General features: G+C 37.3%; 1 protein-coding gene and 1 pseudogene across 7 annotated transcripts; both read right to left on the bottom strand.

The window, feature by feature from the left end:
- Positions 1-5839: 5839 nt before the first annotated feature.
- On the bottom strand, positions 5840-10965 carry LOC103961874 (annotated as a pseudogene).
- A 2334-nt stretch (positions 10966-13299) lies between these two features.
- On the bottom strand, positions 13300-16298 carry LOC103961876 (transcription termination factor MTERF15, mitochondrial-like). 7 transcript variants are annotated; one of them, XM_009374519.3, is made up of 3 exons: positions 14957-16298; positions 14192-14277; positions 13300-13723 (listed from the first exon to the last, which is right to left on the bottom strand). In XM_009374519.3, the coding sequence occupies exon 1, from the start codon at positions 16196-16198 to the stop codon at positions 15023-15025; it is 1176 nt and encodes a 391-aa protein (XP_009372794.2). In that variant the 5' UTR covers positions 16199-16298; the 3' UTR covers positions 13300-13723; positions 14192-14277; positions 14957-15022. The 7 variants fall into 7 exon arrangements, with proteins under 7 accessions (XP_009372794.2, XP_048426349.1, XP_048426348.1 ...); XM_048570392.1 differs by having other exon boundaries at positions 13300-14018; XM_048570391.1 differs by adding an exon at positions 13924-14018 and having other exon boundaries at positions 14192-16298.
- Positions 16299-17723: the final 1425 nt, after the last annotated feature.

Raw genomic sequence — 17723 nt, forward strand, 5'->3', positions numbered from 1 at the left:
GTTTGAAACTCAGGTTGGGTTATGGTTTTGTTCAATTTTAATTTCATTCTCTGGTTTTAGTTTCTAATGAATGAAGAGAATTGTTTTCAATGACTACTAGAATGGCATCCTGTATAGCTGCTATTGCATTGTGATGCAAAACTTCACGCTTATTGGTGGTTAATTGTAGATATATGTGACCATTGTCTTTTCAATTGATAAAAAATCTTCTGTAACTTCTGAAAATTCATGGTCACCATTGAAAAAAAGTGTGATTTGTTCTTGGCCATCATATTTCAAATCAAAATTGGTTCTGTCATGAATAATTCAAATGATCAGTTCTTTTATTTCAGAGCAATATTTTTTCTTTATTGGTTTATGTGATGGATTGATAGGCGGCGTTCGATAGTTGATGGATTGATGCCTAGAATCCTATTACTAATTTTGGTTGTCTCTGTCACCTATGATTGTCCAAAGGTCCGATGGTACTTTCTTTTTATTTGGGTTTAAATAATGTCTCTGCAATTTTGTTATTTTTTGGAAATTTCTTGCTGTTTCTGTGATTCTGATTTAACCAACTGTTCTTAATTCTTTATCAAATGTTGTTAGGCATCTTATATGTTTTTTGTTGGTTGCTTGCTTTCTTTATTGCGTTCTCACTTTTCTAAATCATTCTTCGAAGGTCAGTTACTTTGGCTGGTTGGTGTTTTCGTTAGGTTTTTCTGGTAGTCAACTCTTTCATCCTCCCCGAGATGCTTTAATATGTGCTGTTAATAATTGCAATCTTATTCAATGTTTAATTTAATTTACTTCTTAAATTTCATTATTGTAGATTGATGGAGCTTATGCCAATTCATTTGCTAAAGACGTACCAACCAGGAAACAAATTGCAAATTAGGGTATGCAGGATGTGGATAACAAATAGCATAGGAGATGTTCCTCAACCTACAAGTTTTGATGTTGTCTTCGTTGATAAACAAGTAAGATTTTTATGCCTTTTTGCTTATCATCAAATGCTGATTTTTTTTTATCGCAGTACGCAGACGATTAGTTGAACACACTTATATCATCAGACCTATACTAAAGTTTGTAAACTAAATTATCTATGAATTTCACTACCCAATTATACATCATTTAAAATAATTGATATTTGCCTCATAAATTGTTCTGCTATCTACGATATTAGGCCTCAACATTTTATGACATATCTAACAAGTTCATGCAGGTCGACAACAGATTTTCTTTTCCTTACTTTATTTTCTTTGTTATTATATCTATACAAATGAAAACAAATTTGTGCTTTTACAACGCTACTTCGATTCCCGGCAATTTTAACTTTTAAAACAATGTTCACTATTATCTTCCATATGATATTACATAATGTCTCTATAGCCACAACTATGCTACACTAACTGGTTACATGCTTCCTGCACCATCAACATTAAATGTTCTCCCACTCATTTAGTATTCTGCCCTTTTTTTTTTTTTTTTCCTAAAAGGGGGATGCGGTTCATGCAGGTCGACAACAGATTTTCTTTTCCTTACTTTATTTTCTTTGTTATTATATCTGTACAAATGAAAACAAATTTGTGCTTTTACAACGTTGCTTCGATTCCCGGCAATTTTAACTTTTAAAACAATGTTCACTATTATCTTCCATATGATATTACATAATGTCTCTATAGCCACAACTATGCTACACTAACTGCTTACATGCTTCCTACACCATCAACATTAAATGTTCTCCCACTCATTTAGTATTCTGGCCCTTTTTTTTTTCCCTAAAAGGGGGATGCGGTTCATGCAACCATCAACGCTCGAGACATCCAGTTTTTTAAGGAGCACCTCAAGGTTGGTGAAGCCTACGAAATCAACAAATTTCGTGTCATTCACAACAGGACATCAAGCAAGATTATCCCTCATGCCGCCATCCTTGAATTGAATAGGAAAACCATTATTGTTCCTGTTAACAAAACAAGCCAGGATATTCCAATGCAGTGGTTCAATTTCATCGAGTTTGAGCAGCTTCACAACAAAATTGATAGAGATGTTGAGCTTACAGGTAACCAAGTTAGTTTTAAACGTTGCTCCAAAATCTAAAACAATCAATCTTTTTTTCTTGGCTACAATCCACACTCACTCTCGATGCTAAATATCACATGTAGATGTATTTGGTTGCTTGACGGCTGTGCAGCCAACTGAAGAGATCACCATCCAACGCACAAGAATTGTAAAGAAGAGAAATCTTAATCTGTAAAATATCAGGTTACATCTTTGTACATTAAATTCTAAATACAATTTACACCTTTGATACCATACTCATGGAGTATTAAAAATAATCACCTTTTAAATTCCTTACAGGGGTGAAACAGTGAGAGTCACCTTATGGGGAGAGACTGCCACAACTTTTGATGACAGCGAAATACAAACATTGTTGCCACCTGTATTTATTGCTTTGACAAGCCTCAAAGTAAAACTATACCAAAGTGATAACCCGAAATGCCTTATCTAGCTCCTAAAAGTTTCAATTCCTTTATTCTTATCTTTTATGTCTAGGAAACCCTGTTCTCGGAAGCACGGGAGCAACTGTTTATGTGTTCAATCCAGACATTCCACAACTCTCTGAATATAAACACAAGTAAACCAACAACCCTTCTTTAATATTTTTCTCATTTATGTTTCTTTGTTTTATTTTTCTCACCCAAAACATTTACAAAATAGGTTTGAGCATTTGAGATCACCTGTTCAGATCCTGCCTACCTCAGCAGATATGCATGCAGGCCGTCCTACCGGTGGTGGTGCTGAGTCAAAAACGATCGACGATTTGCTTTTGCTTGATCCTGCATTACATAGGGTTAGTCTTTCGTCACCAACCTATTAATAAAAATCACTACTTTTTAAAAACATAAAGTTCGTGATGCATCTTGCTTAACTGCCTCTTGCTTTGTTTCTCTATAAATTTATTCTTCATGTTTCTGAGGTGATGGTTTAATATCTTTCACCATTTGAAAACCCTTTTATTCAATAACAGAATGAAAGTTTCACATGCAAAGCAACTGTTGTTGGAGTTGATTTGGCTAGGGGTTGGTGGTACAAGTCTTGCCCATCTTGCCACAAAACTGTAAAGAAAATGTTTGAATCATTTGAATGCAATGAACATGGTCTGATAAACAAACTACCTGAACCTTGGTAATATTCTTTTCGATCTATTTAAATTTTTCCGTTATATTCAGTTGTTAAGTCATTTTTACATTTCCTATCGTTATAAAATTCATAACTAATAACATTTTCATACCTACGTTATCTCAACAATGTCTTTCTGTATATCTTTATACTTCAAGGTTCAATCTACAATCTTTTGAATTCATGCTCAGCTATACACGCAAACAAAAAGGTTTCTTGGACCAACATATACTTTTACATTCCCTTTTATGCCTCACTTCATCTTTCATTCATAATCTCAATGCATACATACAAATAATTTTGGAGTTGTCTGCATCTCTATTACAATTTAACTAATGTTGTTGTTATCAAAGATTGTTATAATCTACAACTGCACAGTTTTCCCTAATTTTAACAAACGAACTTTAAACTTTCTGAAACAAGCATAATGATGATACATGAATCATACTTCATATATGAAAAAAATTTATACCTAAATAATTTGTCTATCTTTATGTCGATATTCTTCATGCATGCCCAATATTACAATGGTTCTACTACATTTTATAAATTGCTCACAAGATTGGTATTAATAGTAATGATTGGCTAACAACAAGATATTCTCTCTTGCACAGGTTCAAGATCGACCTTATCGTAGAAGATAGCATGAATCAACACAACTTCCTCATGATAGGAAGACATGCCGAAAAGATGCTTCGTGTCTCTTGCTATACTTTGGTGATAGAGGACCACTATGACGATCCTTTCATCCTACCACCAATTCTTAAAACTTTGGTCGGCGAGACAAAACAATTCCAACTCTCTTTTGGAAATCAAAACACTGACTTTGGGAAAACAGACTTCATCGTTAATGGACTACTCCAAGACCAAGACCTCTCCAACCCAACGATTGCCTCAATCAAGCCACAAACACCGACTACCACCGCAGGAAAACAAGTTGTGAGCCAAACAACCCCCGCTCCGTTAACGGCTTCCCAGCTACTACAGCAACGACCCCAACCAATTGAACCGACCAAAACCTCAAAGAGAGTGTTGTTCACTGATGAAGCCAACAAATTTGACAGGTAAAGATTACTCTTGGTTGTATGTTTTGCTGCTAATAAAAAACTATCAACCAATCTCTTTGCACCACTGCTTCACCCAGTTTTTCATAACTATCACATTTCTATCTAACCTCATAAATTTTCCCTTCATTCACAGCAACAAACGTCACAATGAGCAAACAGATACAACCAATTTTACTACAATTACTGGTCAATTCCACAATGTGGTTGTCCCCAAAATTGAACCCACCGACAAAGTGCCGATTGCTGTGCTCAAGACAAAATCTCAAGCAAAAAAATCAAAAGAAAGGTAAACTACAATTTGTTTTCCACCCACACACCTAAATAGTTTCCATGGTAACGTTTCTTAAAATATTATTTCTATTTTTTTTCCTATAGTGTGGAAGATGTCCGCTCTCAGAAGAAATGAACCGTAATCTCCGTCATTGAGTGCTACAAAATGTTCTGCATGTTTTTTGGTTTGAAAATCTGTAGTTGAAAAACTTCGCTGCTAGAACAAAAACACAACACTTTTTATGTTTTCTGTTAAGTGCTCAAACAAATGCCTCACCTGCAGGACATGTATTTTGCCGCTTTTACTACAGGGAGAAAATATGTGTGAACTGCATGTTACTTATGTTTTTTATATGGCTTATACAAACAACCCTTCTATTTGTTGCTTTAAACGTTTGCCTTCACAAATTTCCTACTTAAACAAGTACAAAACACTTTCTATCATTTGTGTTCCTCTGTAACATATATTTCCCTATCTTCACAAGGGAAAAATATGTGTAAACTGCATTTTGCTTCTGTTTCTACTGTTTATAACGGAAACAAAGCATTTTTTGTGACCACATCTTTAAAATAAAAAATGTTCAATTCCTTTTCATATCAGCTTGCTTAAATCTATATAAAAAAACAAGTTACTTATCTTAACAACCTCATTCACTTATACATCCCTCTGTTTATTCATTATTATGTTGAATTTATTCAGATAAATGTTTCTTATTCATCCAGTTACGATTAGTACACTAATTTCCCGCAGCATAGCGCGGGCTTATTTTCTAGTTTTTATCTATGACTAACAAATTGATTTTGTACTGACGTATTCGTTTTACAAGGAATTGGACTTTGAATCTATGTTTATCTAAAGAGGTTAAACCAATTTTCCTTACCCCCTCTTCTTTTCGTTTCTATGGGCACTTTTGTTTTGTACTGACACTTATGAATTTACTTTTAGATGGTAATTGTATTAAATACACGTAAGTATTTTTCAACATTTATAGCCATATGAAACTTTTATATAGCTCATCCCCTTCAAATTCCTCCACCTATTTTGGAACCAAATATAAGGGACCAGTTATTGTTGTTGGTTAAAAACTTGTTTAGATTTCTTTGATTTGATGAAACCTCTGGCATTATTTCTCAGGAATTCGAAAATGGTCTTCAAATTTTTTGGTGCTTTAATTCATGTTTTGTTTTTTCGAAAGCAATATACTAAGGTGGTAGCAACCATGGTCGCTATCCTTTCAGGCCCAACCACAAATCCTCCCTCGTATTTAGAGGAGTCACGGCCAGCATAGCTTGACGGGGAGCCATCTTCCACCTGAGTGACACTTCACAAGAGATGTATTCAATAAATGCGGTACAAATAATTCTAGTTTAGTAAGTTAAAGTTGCGCATACGAGTGATACTACACAACTTCAGGGGCTGCAATCTACATAGGACATAGGCGAGCCTGAGTTGGGCTCCAAGTATTCTAAGATTTCTAATGAAACTAGCAACTACATGTCTTAATTTTGCACTGCATATTGTAACCCTACATAACCAACACTGAACTTGTCATGTAAAGCTTTATATATAGAAATGGCTGTCCCCATCCGCGGAGTCTGGACCAAGTTGCGTGGTGAAACCAGGATCTCGTACCATTCTTACTCAGTCTCACCACTCAACTCCTCGATTGATTTTCCCTTTGGTTCAGGCACCAACAGTGTAAACAGCATGCCAAAGAAGTTGATGGTGGCAAGCATAATAAGAGAATTCTTCATACCAATACCAGGTGGGTACCCTGCGCCTGTCTTCGCTGGGTTCGTGCTTTGAGCAGCATATAAGAACCCGAAGCCGCCTACTATAGCTCCAGCCTTTCCTGCTGCAGCTGATATTCCATGACAAGTAGACCTCAACCTCGCTGGGAAGATTTCTGCTGGCACAACAAAGGTAGTGGCATTGGGTCCAAAATTGGAGAAGAAAAACGTAAGGGAGTACAATGCCACAAACCCTATTCTGTTCGGTTTCAAAGTCCAATGATGGTAAGGAATTGCAAGGGCAAACATGAATACTGTCATGATAAAGAAACCCATTAATTGGATCGCAAACCTTCCAATACGATCGATGAATGCCACCGTGAACCAATACCCCGGAACAAGACTGCACAATGCTATAAGTGTTTGTGCCCTTGCAATTGTGTAGAGCTCTTCAATACCGTTCATGGTTTCTGCGGCTGGAATCCAACCGATTGCGCTGAATATGTCCTTTTAGAAAAGATTCTGACTGTAGTACGCTATGTCAAATAAGAACCAAGTAGTGGTGGTACCAAGGAGGTGAAGCCCGTGTCGGCGAGCAAATTCCTTGGTGAACAAGCCAAATGTGTTGTCTGAATCTTCCTTGACATTAACCTCTTCGGCTTCGAGACTCACTTGTAACACCTTGGACATGTCCGATGCAGCTTGTTTTGCATTACGGGCAACAAGGGCAGTGTACCGAGCTGTCTCCGGCATTTTCAATCGCCAGAAATAAGTAAGAGCAGCAGGGATGGCTCCAAACATCAAAATAATACGCCAAACATAATCCGCTTGAGGAACAAGAGAAGCATTTGGATCGACGGAGTAAGGGGGTGCCTTGTATGCGCGATCAAACGCGCTTGAAACAACTATAGAAACAATCCCAGCAGCCAGAATTCCGAACCCCTGCATGGCAAACACAGCAGCGATGAAGGCGCCGCGAGTCTTTTTGTTAGCGTACTCGGACATGATCGTAGCTGAAAGGGGATAGTCACCACCTATCCCGAAACCAAGCCAGAAGCGAAAGAAACAAAGCGTTGCCATGACACCCTCCGGCGAAGATCCAAAAGAGAGCCCCGAAGCAATAGAGCTGAACACCATCAGCATGAGAGTTACGCCGTAAACTTTCTTCCGGCCTAACTTGTCACCAAGCCATCCAAAGCAGAGTTGTCCGGCCAAAGTGCCGCAGAAGGCAACGCCGCTTACAGCGGCGGAGACGTTGGGAGGCAACGTGCCGGGCTTCGCTGCGCCTTGCTTCGTGTAGTATATACGACCGAGGAGCTTGATGACGAAGGAGATGGAGAAGAGATCGTAGGCGTCTGTGAAAAATCCCATTCCGGCTATGATGATTGCTGTGAAATGGTACCATTGGGTCTTGGCAACGTCAAGTGCATTAAGCACTGCCGCTTGCTTATCTCTGGCCATAAATTAACAGCTAAATCTTATAGCTAATGCTAATTAATTAGTTGTAATCTTAGCAATTACACAAAGTGTGCTGCAAAACGAAAGACGATTGTTAGTTGCAGCTTGCAACTGTGTTTCTTTCTTAGAGAGAGAGAGAGAGAGAGAGAGAGATTTGAATTTTTTTTTTTAAACTAAAATCACAGCAAAACCATTGATGGGGTTGAATCTGCGTATGTTTAATTGCTTTCTGCCATTTGATCTTTAATTGCTTTCTGTCTTATCAACTAATGACTTATCAAAAAGCACTTGGTACTACCGCATCAAAAGACTAAGAGTTCAAGCAATTGACCAATGAATTTAGGATAACGAAAAGTTTAAAAAAATTTCCATTTTAATGAATAGTTATTCTTAAATGTATGGTGAATATTATCAGGAAAATGTATAAATGTAATTTTTCGTTAAAAATGAATAATACCAGGAATGTTTTGTTAAATCTCCCATAAAACTTTGACTTCTTTTTATTATTATCACGTTTCTATATAATCAACGTCCTGTCAAATGTCACATCATAATTTAACAAAGTTTTTCACGCCTAAGCTAATGAAAGTTTAGCAAAACGTAACTTTAGGCATAAAACTTCAAAATTCAACGAAAAAATCTAAGGGTAACAAAGTACAAAATTTTCATGATATTTGAGAGTAGTAAAATGACAATTAATAGGTCAAGATTTTGCGACCTCATCAGTTAACAGCCACAATTGAATATGTGTGTGATAATTAATAGTATACCTATGGGACCATTCTCAACTAAATGGAAGCCATTCATTGTTTGTGAAAGTTAAAATTTCAGAAAAAAGGAAAGTGAAAGCAATAAGCGAAAACCACAACTGAATACGTGTGTGGTAATTAATAGTATACCTCTGGGACCATTCTCAACTAAATGGAAGCCATTCATTGTTTGTGAAAGTTAAAATTTTAGAAAGAAAAAAAAAAAGAAAGTGAAAGCAATACACAACTGAATACGTGTGTGTGGTAATTAATAGTATACCTCTGGGACCATTCTCAACTAAATGGTAGCCATTCATTGTTTGTGAAAGTTAAAATTTCATAAAAAAGGAAAGTGAAAGCAACAAGCGAAAGCCACAAACTGAATACATGTGTGGTAATTAATAGTATACCTCTAGGACCATTCTCAACTAAATGGAAGCCACTCATTGTTTCAACAAACCATTTGTATAATAGATTATGAGTGAAGCAGAAGATATTCTCACATCTACATTCAGTAAAATGGTAAAATTCTATACTACTTTACTAGTGACTAGGGCTGGAAAAATACCCAAAAAAAACTGAACCCAACCCAAATAAAACCAAACTTGATAATTCCAAATTGTTCGGTAACTAAAACCGAAACTTATTGCAAGTTTTGGTATGGTATTCGATTTTCATTAAGGGTCTGTTTGGTAAAATCGAACCGAACTTAAATAGTTTTTATTATAACTTTATATTTAATTGAATTAATATTAGCTGTTGGATTTTGTTGAGATTGGATCTCAACCATTCGTTTAAACTCAACTCTCGCTCCCGATCTCACCCCTCTCTCTCTTGACTTTGACACCCTCTCTCTCGACCTCCCTTCACTTTCTTCTCCAGTGTCATAACGCCGACCACACCAGACCAGACTACACATTGTCTTCAATTGCATTGCAATCACGAAAATCTTAAACCCAAACCTCTCCCTCCTCTTTGCGAGCTTGAACCCAAAATCTTGAACCCATACCTCTCTCTCATTTTTGCAATCTCGAACCGAGGCAACACCACCAATCCGTTGGTTGTCTCTCTCCCTCATGTTCTCAACAGCAAGCAACCACCACCACTTCATAATGCTCGTCTCTCTTTTTCAAATTAAGTCTAATTACGAATTATGAAATTGTGAAATTAAGGATTTTGATTTGAATTGGGATGAATTTTAGAATTTAGGGTTTTAATATGGGATAAATTGCTAGGGCATGCGATGGATTTCAAGGTTTAAAAATTTGTGAATGGGAATTAGGGTTCTAATTTTGAAATGGGGATTGAATTTCAGGATTTTAATTTGGGATAAGTTATTAGGGAACGAGCTGTGTGAAACCCCATCCCAAATTATGTGTAATTTCATATTAACGAAATTAGGAAATTACCATTATGCCCTTTATCCTCCTACCCTATCTGAATCGCCTTCCTTTTTTAGATTTTTTGTTATTATTTTATAACTCTCTCCCTCTTTCTCTCTGCTTGCCACGTGGCACCACCCCCACCTCATATCTCCTTATCTATTATCTCCCCCAAGCTCTCTCTCAGTTCACTCTTTCTCTATCACACCAACCCTCTTTCCCTCTCCCTGATTTACACACACACCCAAAACTGAGTCAACGACAGTGGAAATGACACCACCACGCCCACCGTGTTGGGTACCTCTCTCTCTCTCCCCCCTTTGTGAAGCCCAAGAAAACCTAGAAAACTTCTTCAGCAAGCCCCGTGGCTTTCAAGCCAAAATCCGACCGACTCCGGCCACCTCACGGCATGATATAGGTACGAAACTCTTCCTATCGTCCTGCACTTCAATTTGGTAGTTAAATTGCACCTTAGGGTTGAGAATCGGAGTTGAACGGAGCTCGGGAAACTTCGGCCTCCTTCTTCGTTGAAACCGAGTCAAACGACCCAAACTCGGCAACCCAGGTCCTTTGGGCCCAAACCCTTGGGCCAGGCTTTCAAGCCCCAACTTATGTGAAATCTAACTTAATAACCTTTAAGCCCAAACCTAACTCAACCCAAAACCCAAATGAAACCAGACCTTCGGGCCGTGCAAACTCGAGCATTCGGCCTGTTGAACTCGAACCCGAATCCAAACCCAAACCCAATAGGCCCAAGCCCAGATCCGGCCCAACCCAATCGGATCCTAGGAACCCAGGCCACGCATGGGCGCGTGAAGCACACACACTGCTATCCATGGCAGCGATCACGGCAGAACCGGCGACTTTTTCGACTAACTTTTCGGCTGCGCGTGAGGTCGAGTGTGGTCGTCAGGGCCACCACCTTACGACGGCTCGTAGGGGTACCCAAGGTCCCTCCTTATGTTTTTCAACGTCTCATTTTTTCGAAATTCAATGGTTATGGTAGAGTTTTATTAATTGAACCATTTATGTGCTTAGGTGCGATTATTAGCGACATTTCCGTCTTACCTATTTCACACAACTCTTCGATGAAGGAGTATTTGTGGGTGGACCCTTTCTAAAATGCATATTTTAATATTAGAAATGCAAATATGAAAAGCATGATTTAGTGGTTATGTTTTATGAAACATTTATGAGTAAATTAGATTTACACTTTATGAGATATCATGCTTTACTGAGAATATTTTGGAATACCATACCTTGTCAATTTTCATGTTCTTTGTAGTATATATGATGAATGACTATATACTACGAAGATATTTTTGAGATATGATGTTTGAGCTACTAAGCTCCGTTGAAATATATACTTATTATGGAAAAATTATATTCAATGTTTTGTGCTTATCTATTGGTCACTGTTCTGCCTACAGGTAATGATACATATATATACCTTTGGGTGGGTGCTGTAGGAGCCTACGGGCGATTGATACTTATATGCCTTTAGGTGCATGCTGTAGGAGCCTACAGGCGAATAAAGAGTTTTCTATGCCTTCGGACGATACTGATACCACTATTTAGCACACTATATATGATATATGTTTTATTGAAGGTTTTATGGCATGCTAGGGTTTTCGGAACCTATTACATATTATACTATTAAGTTTTCATAAAACTTTAGGATTTAGTACGTTGATGAATAATTGTTTCAGTATTACTTATATATCAACTTGGTCCACTCATGTTTGTTTTGCGCTCCCCTCAGGACATAAAAACGAGGCATACGATCCGAGCTACAAGGCATTCCCCTACCAGTGACATCGTGTCATCCTCTCTGCTTTGACATCACTTGTAATAACAACTTTTGCTTGTATTCTGAGTTAGATATATGCTCCGTACATGTCATGCATTATTATTATCATTTATTTGACGTTTGAATATTATTAAATTATTTTGGTAAGGTTTGCATTTGAATATTATATTGCGTAATTCACGCGAAATTTATATGCATGTTTGACATGTTCTCGACATATGCATTCATTAAATGGTTTGCGTCACCCTCGGGTGTCGACTAGCACGTGGCCATCCCGATGTCCCCTGGACATTGGGATCGAGACGTGTCAAGCTGAATTTCAGGTTTTAAGAATGTCATTGTTGTTGTTTCTTGTTTGCAGTTTGAAGCAATTTGAATCCTCCAACAACTTCTCATTCCTTCTTTATTTCAATATCTTTACCGAATCGACCCGAATTACCAAAATTATTCGATTTTACCAAATTTCGAGAAACCGGGTTCAGTTTGGCAACTGAACTAAACAAGTTTGGAAATTGAAAACCTATACCAAAACCAAACCATAATTTTTGGTTTCCCGAAATTGGTAAAACCGAAATAATTTTGGTAATTCGGGTTGGTTCGATAACGAGATATTGAAAAAAAAAAAAAAAAAAAAAAGGAATGAGAAATTTCTGGAGGATTCTAATTGCTTCAAACTGCAAACAAGAAACAACAACAATGAAATTCTTAAACCTGAAATTCAACTCGTTCCCTGATAACTTATCCCAAATTAAAACCCTAAAATTCAATCCTCATTTTAAAATTAAAACCCTAATTCCCATTCACAAATCTTTAAACCCTGAAATTCATGCCATGCCTTAGTAATTTATCCCAAATTAAAAACCTAAATTCTAAAATTCATCCCAATTCACAATCAAAATCCTTAATTTCACAATTTCATAATTCGTATTTAGACTTACTTTCAAGGAGAGAGACGAGCATGACGAAAGGGTGGTGGTTGCCCATTGTTTAGAACGAGAGGGAGAGAGACAACCGACAAACTAATGGTGGTGGTTGAGTTTGAGATTGTGAAAAGGAAAGAGAGGTCCGGGTTCAAGATTTTGGGTTCAAGCTTGCGAAGAGGAGATAGGTCTGAGTTCAAGATTTTCGCAATTACGGTTCGAATGAGGGCGAGGTGTGGGGTGTGGTTGGTGGTCACTATGGTCTAGTTTGGTGTGGCCGAAGTTATGACACCGGAGAAGAAAGTGTAGGGAGGTCGAGGGAAAGGGTGTCGAAGTCAAGAGAAGGGCTAAGATACTGAGGTGAGATTGAGAGAGAGAGAGTTGAGTTTAAACGAACAATTAAGATCCAATCTCACAAAATCCAACGACTAGTATTACTTCAACTAAATATTAAATTATATTAAAACCTATTTCCGTTTAGTTCGATTTTACCGAACAAACCCTTAATGGAAACCAAATACCATACCAAAACTTGCGACAAGTTTCGATTTCAGTTACCAAACGGTTTGGAATTATCGGGTTCGGTTTTATTCGGGTCGTGTTCAGTTTTTTAGGTTAGCCTATCACTAAAAAAAGTGGTGAAGAATTTTAAAATTTTATTGAATGTAGATGTAAATATATCTTCTGCCTCATACAAATGGTTTGTTGAAAACATAGACAATTTAAATAAAGATCCCATTAAGCCTGCTATACAATACAATAATATATATATATATGTATATATATATATTCACATGTATAAACGTTTCAGTCACATTAAACATTGCATTGTCCTATTGGGTTTTATAACATGGTTGGCTTTCCAATCCAAAACCCTAATGTGCACATTAACTGCCACATACATGCGTCCGTGCGTGCACCCACCAAAATACAAAGGAATTTCACACAACATTTTGGAATTTACTTTGAATTTCTTTTGAGGAAAGCTTGGCTTAAAACCGACCCCAGTGACATTTTGGGATTCATACAACCGATTAATTAGGATGGAGATAATTGAAGTGTATAAGACTTGAATCCACGTCTAAGGTACAATTATAATAGCTTACCAGTAACCAATAGACTAGGATGCCCTCGCTCGCCTTCTGTAGCCTCGCTATGAACATACTACCCACACCTGCAAGTAGATAGCCTTGTCAATACAGGCTGAGGGCACCATATACAAGCAAACTAGTAGTAATATGTACTATAAAAGCAACCAACTCAAATGATGTATGCTTTTATTTAGGGTTTAGGACACTCCTTAAAGACCTTTTAAGTTCCAACCCGAAAGCAACTCAGCTTATTAGGACACTCCAGATTATGAAGGCAACTCACCCCCTACAAAAAAATCTTCAAATGCAGTATGATATGTCGGCTAGATTGAATCTACTAATCAATTGTCACAGTAATGCCAGAAAATTGATAAAGAGCTGCAAAAAATCAGGATTCTGAATCATATCGTATTCACTGACATGCAAATATAGCTTGGTGGTGCTGTACAAGTGTATTAAATTATAAATACAATACTTGTTAAATATGAAAATCCGCTGGGGAGAAGAGTACTGTATGAACACCATGGTTCAGGAAAAGTGAAAGGAATTACTCTCTGGATGACATGGAAGAAGAAGAGCCTAGAAACAAAGAATCTTCACAAAGCGAAAAAAACACACTTCATTCCACCCCATTCCACTGCCAAAACAAAAAACCACCTTAGTTTTTCCTCCAAAACAATTAGGGCAAACCGCTAAGTTACCTTCAGTAGAGAAGGTAGCTTCACAGCATGAAGAAAACCTGCAAGTCCTACAAATCCAGCATCATAGGCTCCTAAAAAAAACTGAGGGGCTTACAAAGTATTTTATTCTTCATTTATTGTAAGTACAGCACAGTCTAACAACGGGAAAATCAAATAAGCACTCATTCATGACCTGTAGCTCTTTATATACTATTTGAAAGAGAATTTTAAGTTTATTGAACATGTTTTTCTTACAGAGTTGAAACAATAAACAAGTAACGTTGTAACAGCATACCACTCTTTAGATAAGAACGTACTCAGACATGTTAAAATAGATTTATTCATCCCCAGTGACAAACGATAAAAGAAATGACTCTTCATTACATAGACCATCAATAGCCATGAGCTATGTGTGTGTTTGTGCGCATTTGTTTCTTTTGGTATGAATGGATACCTTTGATCTGAATAGACGAAACAAAAAGGTTTTTTTCACTCCTCTCTTAAATAGTTAAACACCAATAGAAGCAAGACTATGTTCAAAAGCATTTTTCCATACCAACAAAAGCCAAGCTGGTGTTCTAATATGATAGAATATACAATTAAAGCAGCTAGGCAGCGGAGAAGTGAAAGACCAACCAACGAATTTATATTTTCAGCCACTGGCAACCAAGTGAATCTGCTCCAGCAAAATATGAATGGAGATCACACACCCTGGATACGAACATTTCCATGATACACACTCACAATTTGAGGTACTTGGTGGAGATATCTGGTCACAAATCTGTCCAAGAACTTCTTCTCCGTTGGTAGGAACACGGTACTCAAACTCAGGTTTTCAATATTTACCAATCCCTTCAACCGCAAAACTTTTACAACCTTACATCTTGGGATAATTCTCTTCTCCAAACTAAAACTCATGACCACCGGGTACTTGGTAATCATTCTTAGCGGCCATCCCATCTTGTTCAATAACAATTCCATTACTTGCGCTATTTTCTTCTCCGACTTAGTCATACACTGCAGGAACTGCCTGAAAGCAGTGAGAACATCATCCTCAGACCAACCCCACCTCTTATAAGCTTCTGAATTACGATTCCATATGGACTTACTATTACTACTACACAACGCTTTTATTGCCATCACAGACATTGATTTTTCCAGATTAAAGCCCATTTGCTTAACCTCATCCACAACTCTGCCAACATCCTCAGGCTTTCGTAATAAACAGGTAGGAAAATGAGTTAGCAACAGAGAAATACGTGATTGGGGCATACCTAATTCTCTCAAAATTTCAATATTTGGTGCCACATTCTTCGAATGCCCTTCCAAGAAAATCTGCGAACCGCCCTTCAAAAAGGCAACGAAGTTCTTCTCAGAAATGATACTCCTAAGGAAATTATAAGTGGGTGTAATCCGCTTCTCCAAGCTCATAGCCAAAATCTGTGGATTATGTGCGAGAGTTTTTGCAAGGGCCTCCCTTGAAACTCCAATCGACCTGAAAAATTCAAGCTTTGGCAAAAGGGTTTTCTCCGGATTGGAGTAAAGAAGTTGTGGGCAGGACCTGACCACCTTCGAGATCTGGGTTGCAGAGAATCCATGGTTTCTGAGGAAGGACAGAAAGGAGTCTGCAATTTTGGGGGATCGCAACTCGACCCACTTAGATGCTGAAATCGCACCTTCTGGGGACAGCCCACATGAGTTTATGAGGTAATTGACTGTGAAACTGTGGTGGGTTTCTGGGATTTTTGAGGTCAACTGTCTGCAGAGTATCTGAATATGAAGAAGGAAGTGTGAGGGTTTTACATATTTGGAAGCAAATGTAGAAGAAAATGTTGAAAACCCTAATCGAAGGTTCTTGAAATTGCAGACCGGAATCATGGTCGACGTCGACGGTGAATAACTTACACTGTAGAATTCAAAACCCTAGCGGTTTTTGGCATTTGAAAACTTTCCTTTATTTCGAACCTTTTCTGTTACTTACAACATGAACTATTTTGGCTACTTGCAACCTAAACCTTTTTATTTTTTTGGTTATTTAGGCTATCTCTAACCCAAAGCTAAAATCACAAAATTTAGCCTCGTATTTTTGCACTATTCACTTATATGACACACCATGATCGAAATTAGGGTGTGCTAGCTGTCACATCTTAAGTTTAGTCGGGGTGTGTCAGTTTGGTATCAAAGCACTAGATAAGATAAGGTGCAAGACGAAATAAGTGTGAATTCACAACCAGAGCATAAGTAGCCTAAGTGTAGTCCAACAAGACGAATACTAATTATACAACACCAAAGGTAATCCTACAATAGTGATAATCTATCAAAGCTATCGTGGATTCCTCGCAAGCCATCAAAAAACACTCCTAACTAGAACCTGGAATGGCGCAAAACAAAAAGTGTGAGTGGGCTTTTGTTTTTTTTTGCTAGATGGATGAGCTCTAGATTCAGCCGTACAGGTCACGTTAAGTGACTTCGGCTGACATATCATTTGCATTGATTTTTATCACCTGGCTTACATATTTTTACACTGAGATATTCGACATGGCATATATGTGGATTTTGCTATTCTGAGCATGGTTTTGATATACAGATGTATTCTATTTTCTGGGAAATTATACAAGTTTTACGGCGAGTGGTTACTATCTTTGATAATTGAAATGGTTTTGAAAAGCTCACACCTTGATTTCGGTCGGGGTGTGTCATATACGTATGAGATTGGACACTTATAATTTCCAACTTTAATTTTATAATTTGTTAAATTTTTGTATTTCTTTTTTTTTTCTAATAATTTTAGAAATAATTTTTGTATAATCTAGCTTGTTTTATTTTATGAACATTTTGATGTAAAAAAAATTCAAATTCCCAAGAGAAGAAATTCTTTTATTGATTAGTGAACAAATGGATGTGTATTATAGAGTTTTGGATAATGGATCTGATTTGGATTAATTAATAATATTATTTTGACCGTTGGATTTACATTTGAGCGGTTGTATATTTTTTTATTACCGTTAAAATTGATTAAATTGAATTTGAACCTTCGGATAAAAATTGTTGGAAACTAATGTAGTTTGGCGTGCCACACTAGATCAAAACCTGAGTGCACGCCACCATTAGATGGCAATGACTTTATAATCTGGGTTGTAGAAACGAGGCATTTCATGCTCGCCTTCACCTAATCATTGAGGTCCAACACTCTTCTTGTGTGGGGCCCGCATGGTCTACGTGCCCGGCACCTAATCATTCAAGTTAGAATGTCATGCTGATAATGTGTTATAAATAAATAAAAGAGTGAGATTTTTTGTTAACTTTGTTTATTTTCTTTACTAGTATCAGTTTAATTAAATGAGGTTAAAAGAGGAGAGTGAAGGAACCAGTATTATTACTTTCTTCTTTTCTTCTTTTTGAT

The sequence above is a fragment of a genome, unplaced genomic scaffold (genome assembly GCF_019419815.1).
Source record: "Pyrus x bretschneideri cultivar Hongxiangsu unplaced genomic scaffold, Pyrus_bretschneideri_v1 Contig52, whole genome shotgun sequence".
Lineage (NCBI taxonomy): Eukaryota > Viridiplantae > Streptophyta > Magnoliopsida > Rosales > Rosaceae > Pyrus > Pyrus x bretschneideri.

Bases quoted from the DNA above. Each gene is read 5' to 3' on its own strand.
- LOC103961876 (XM_048570393.1), bottom strand. From the start codon at position 16,198: ATGATTCCGGTCTGCAATTTCAAGAACCTTCGATTAGGGTTTTCAACA.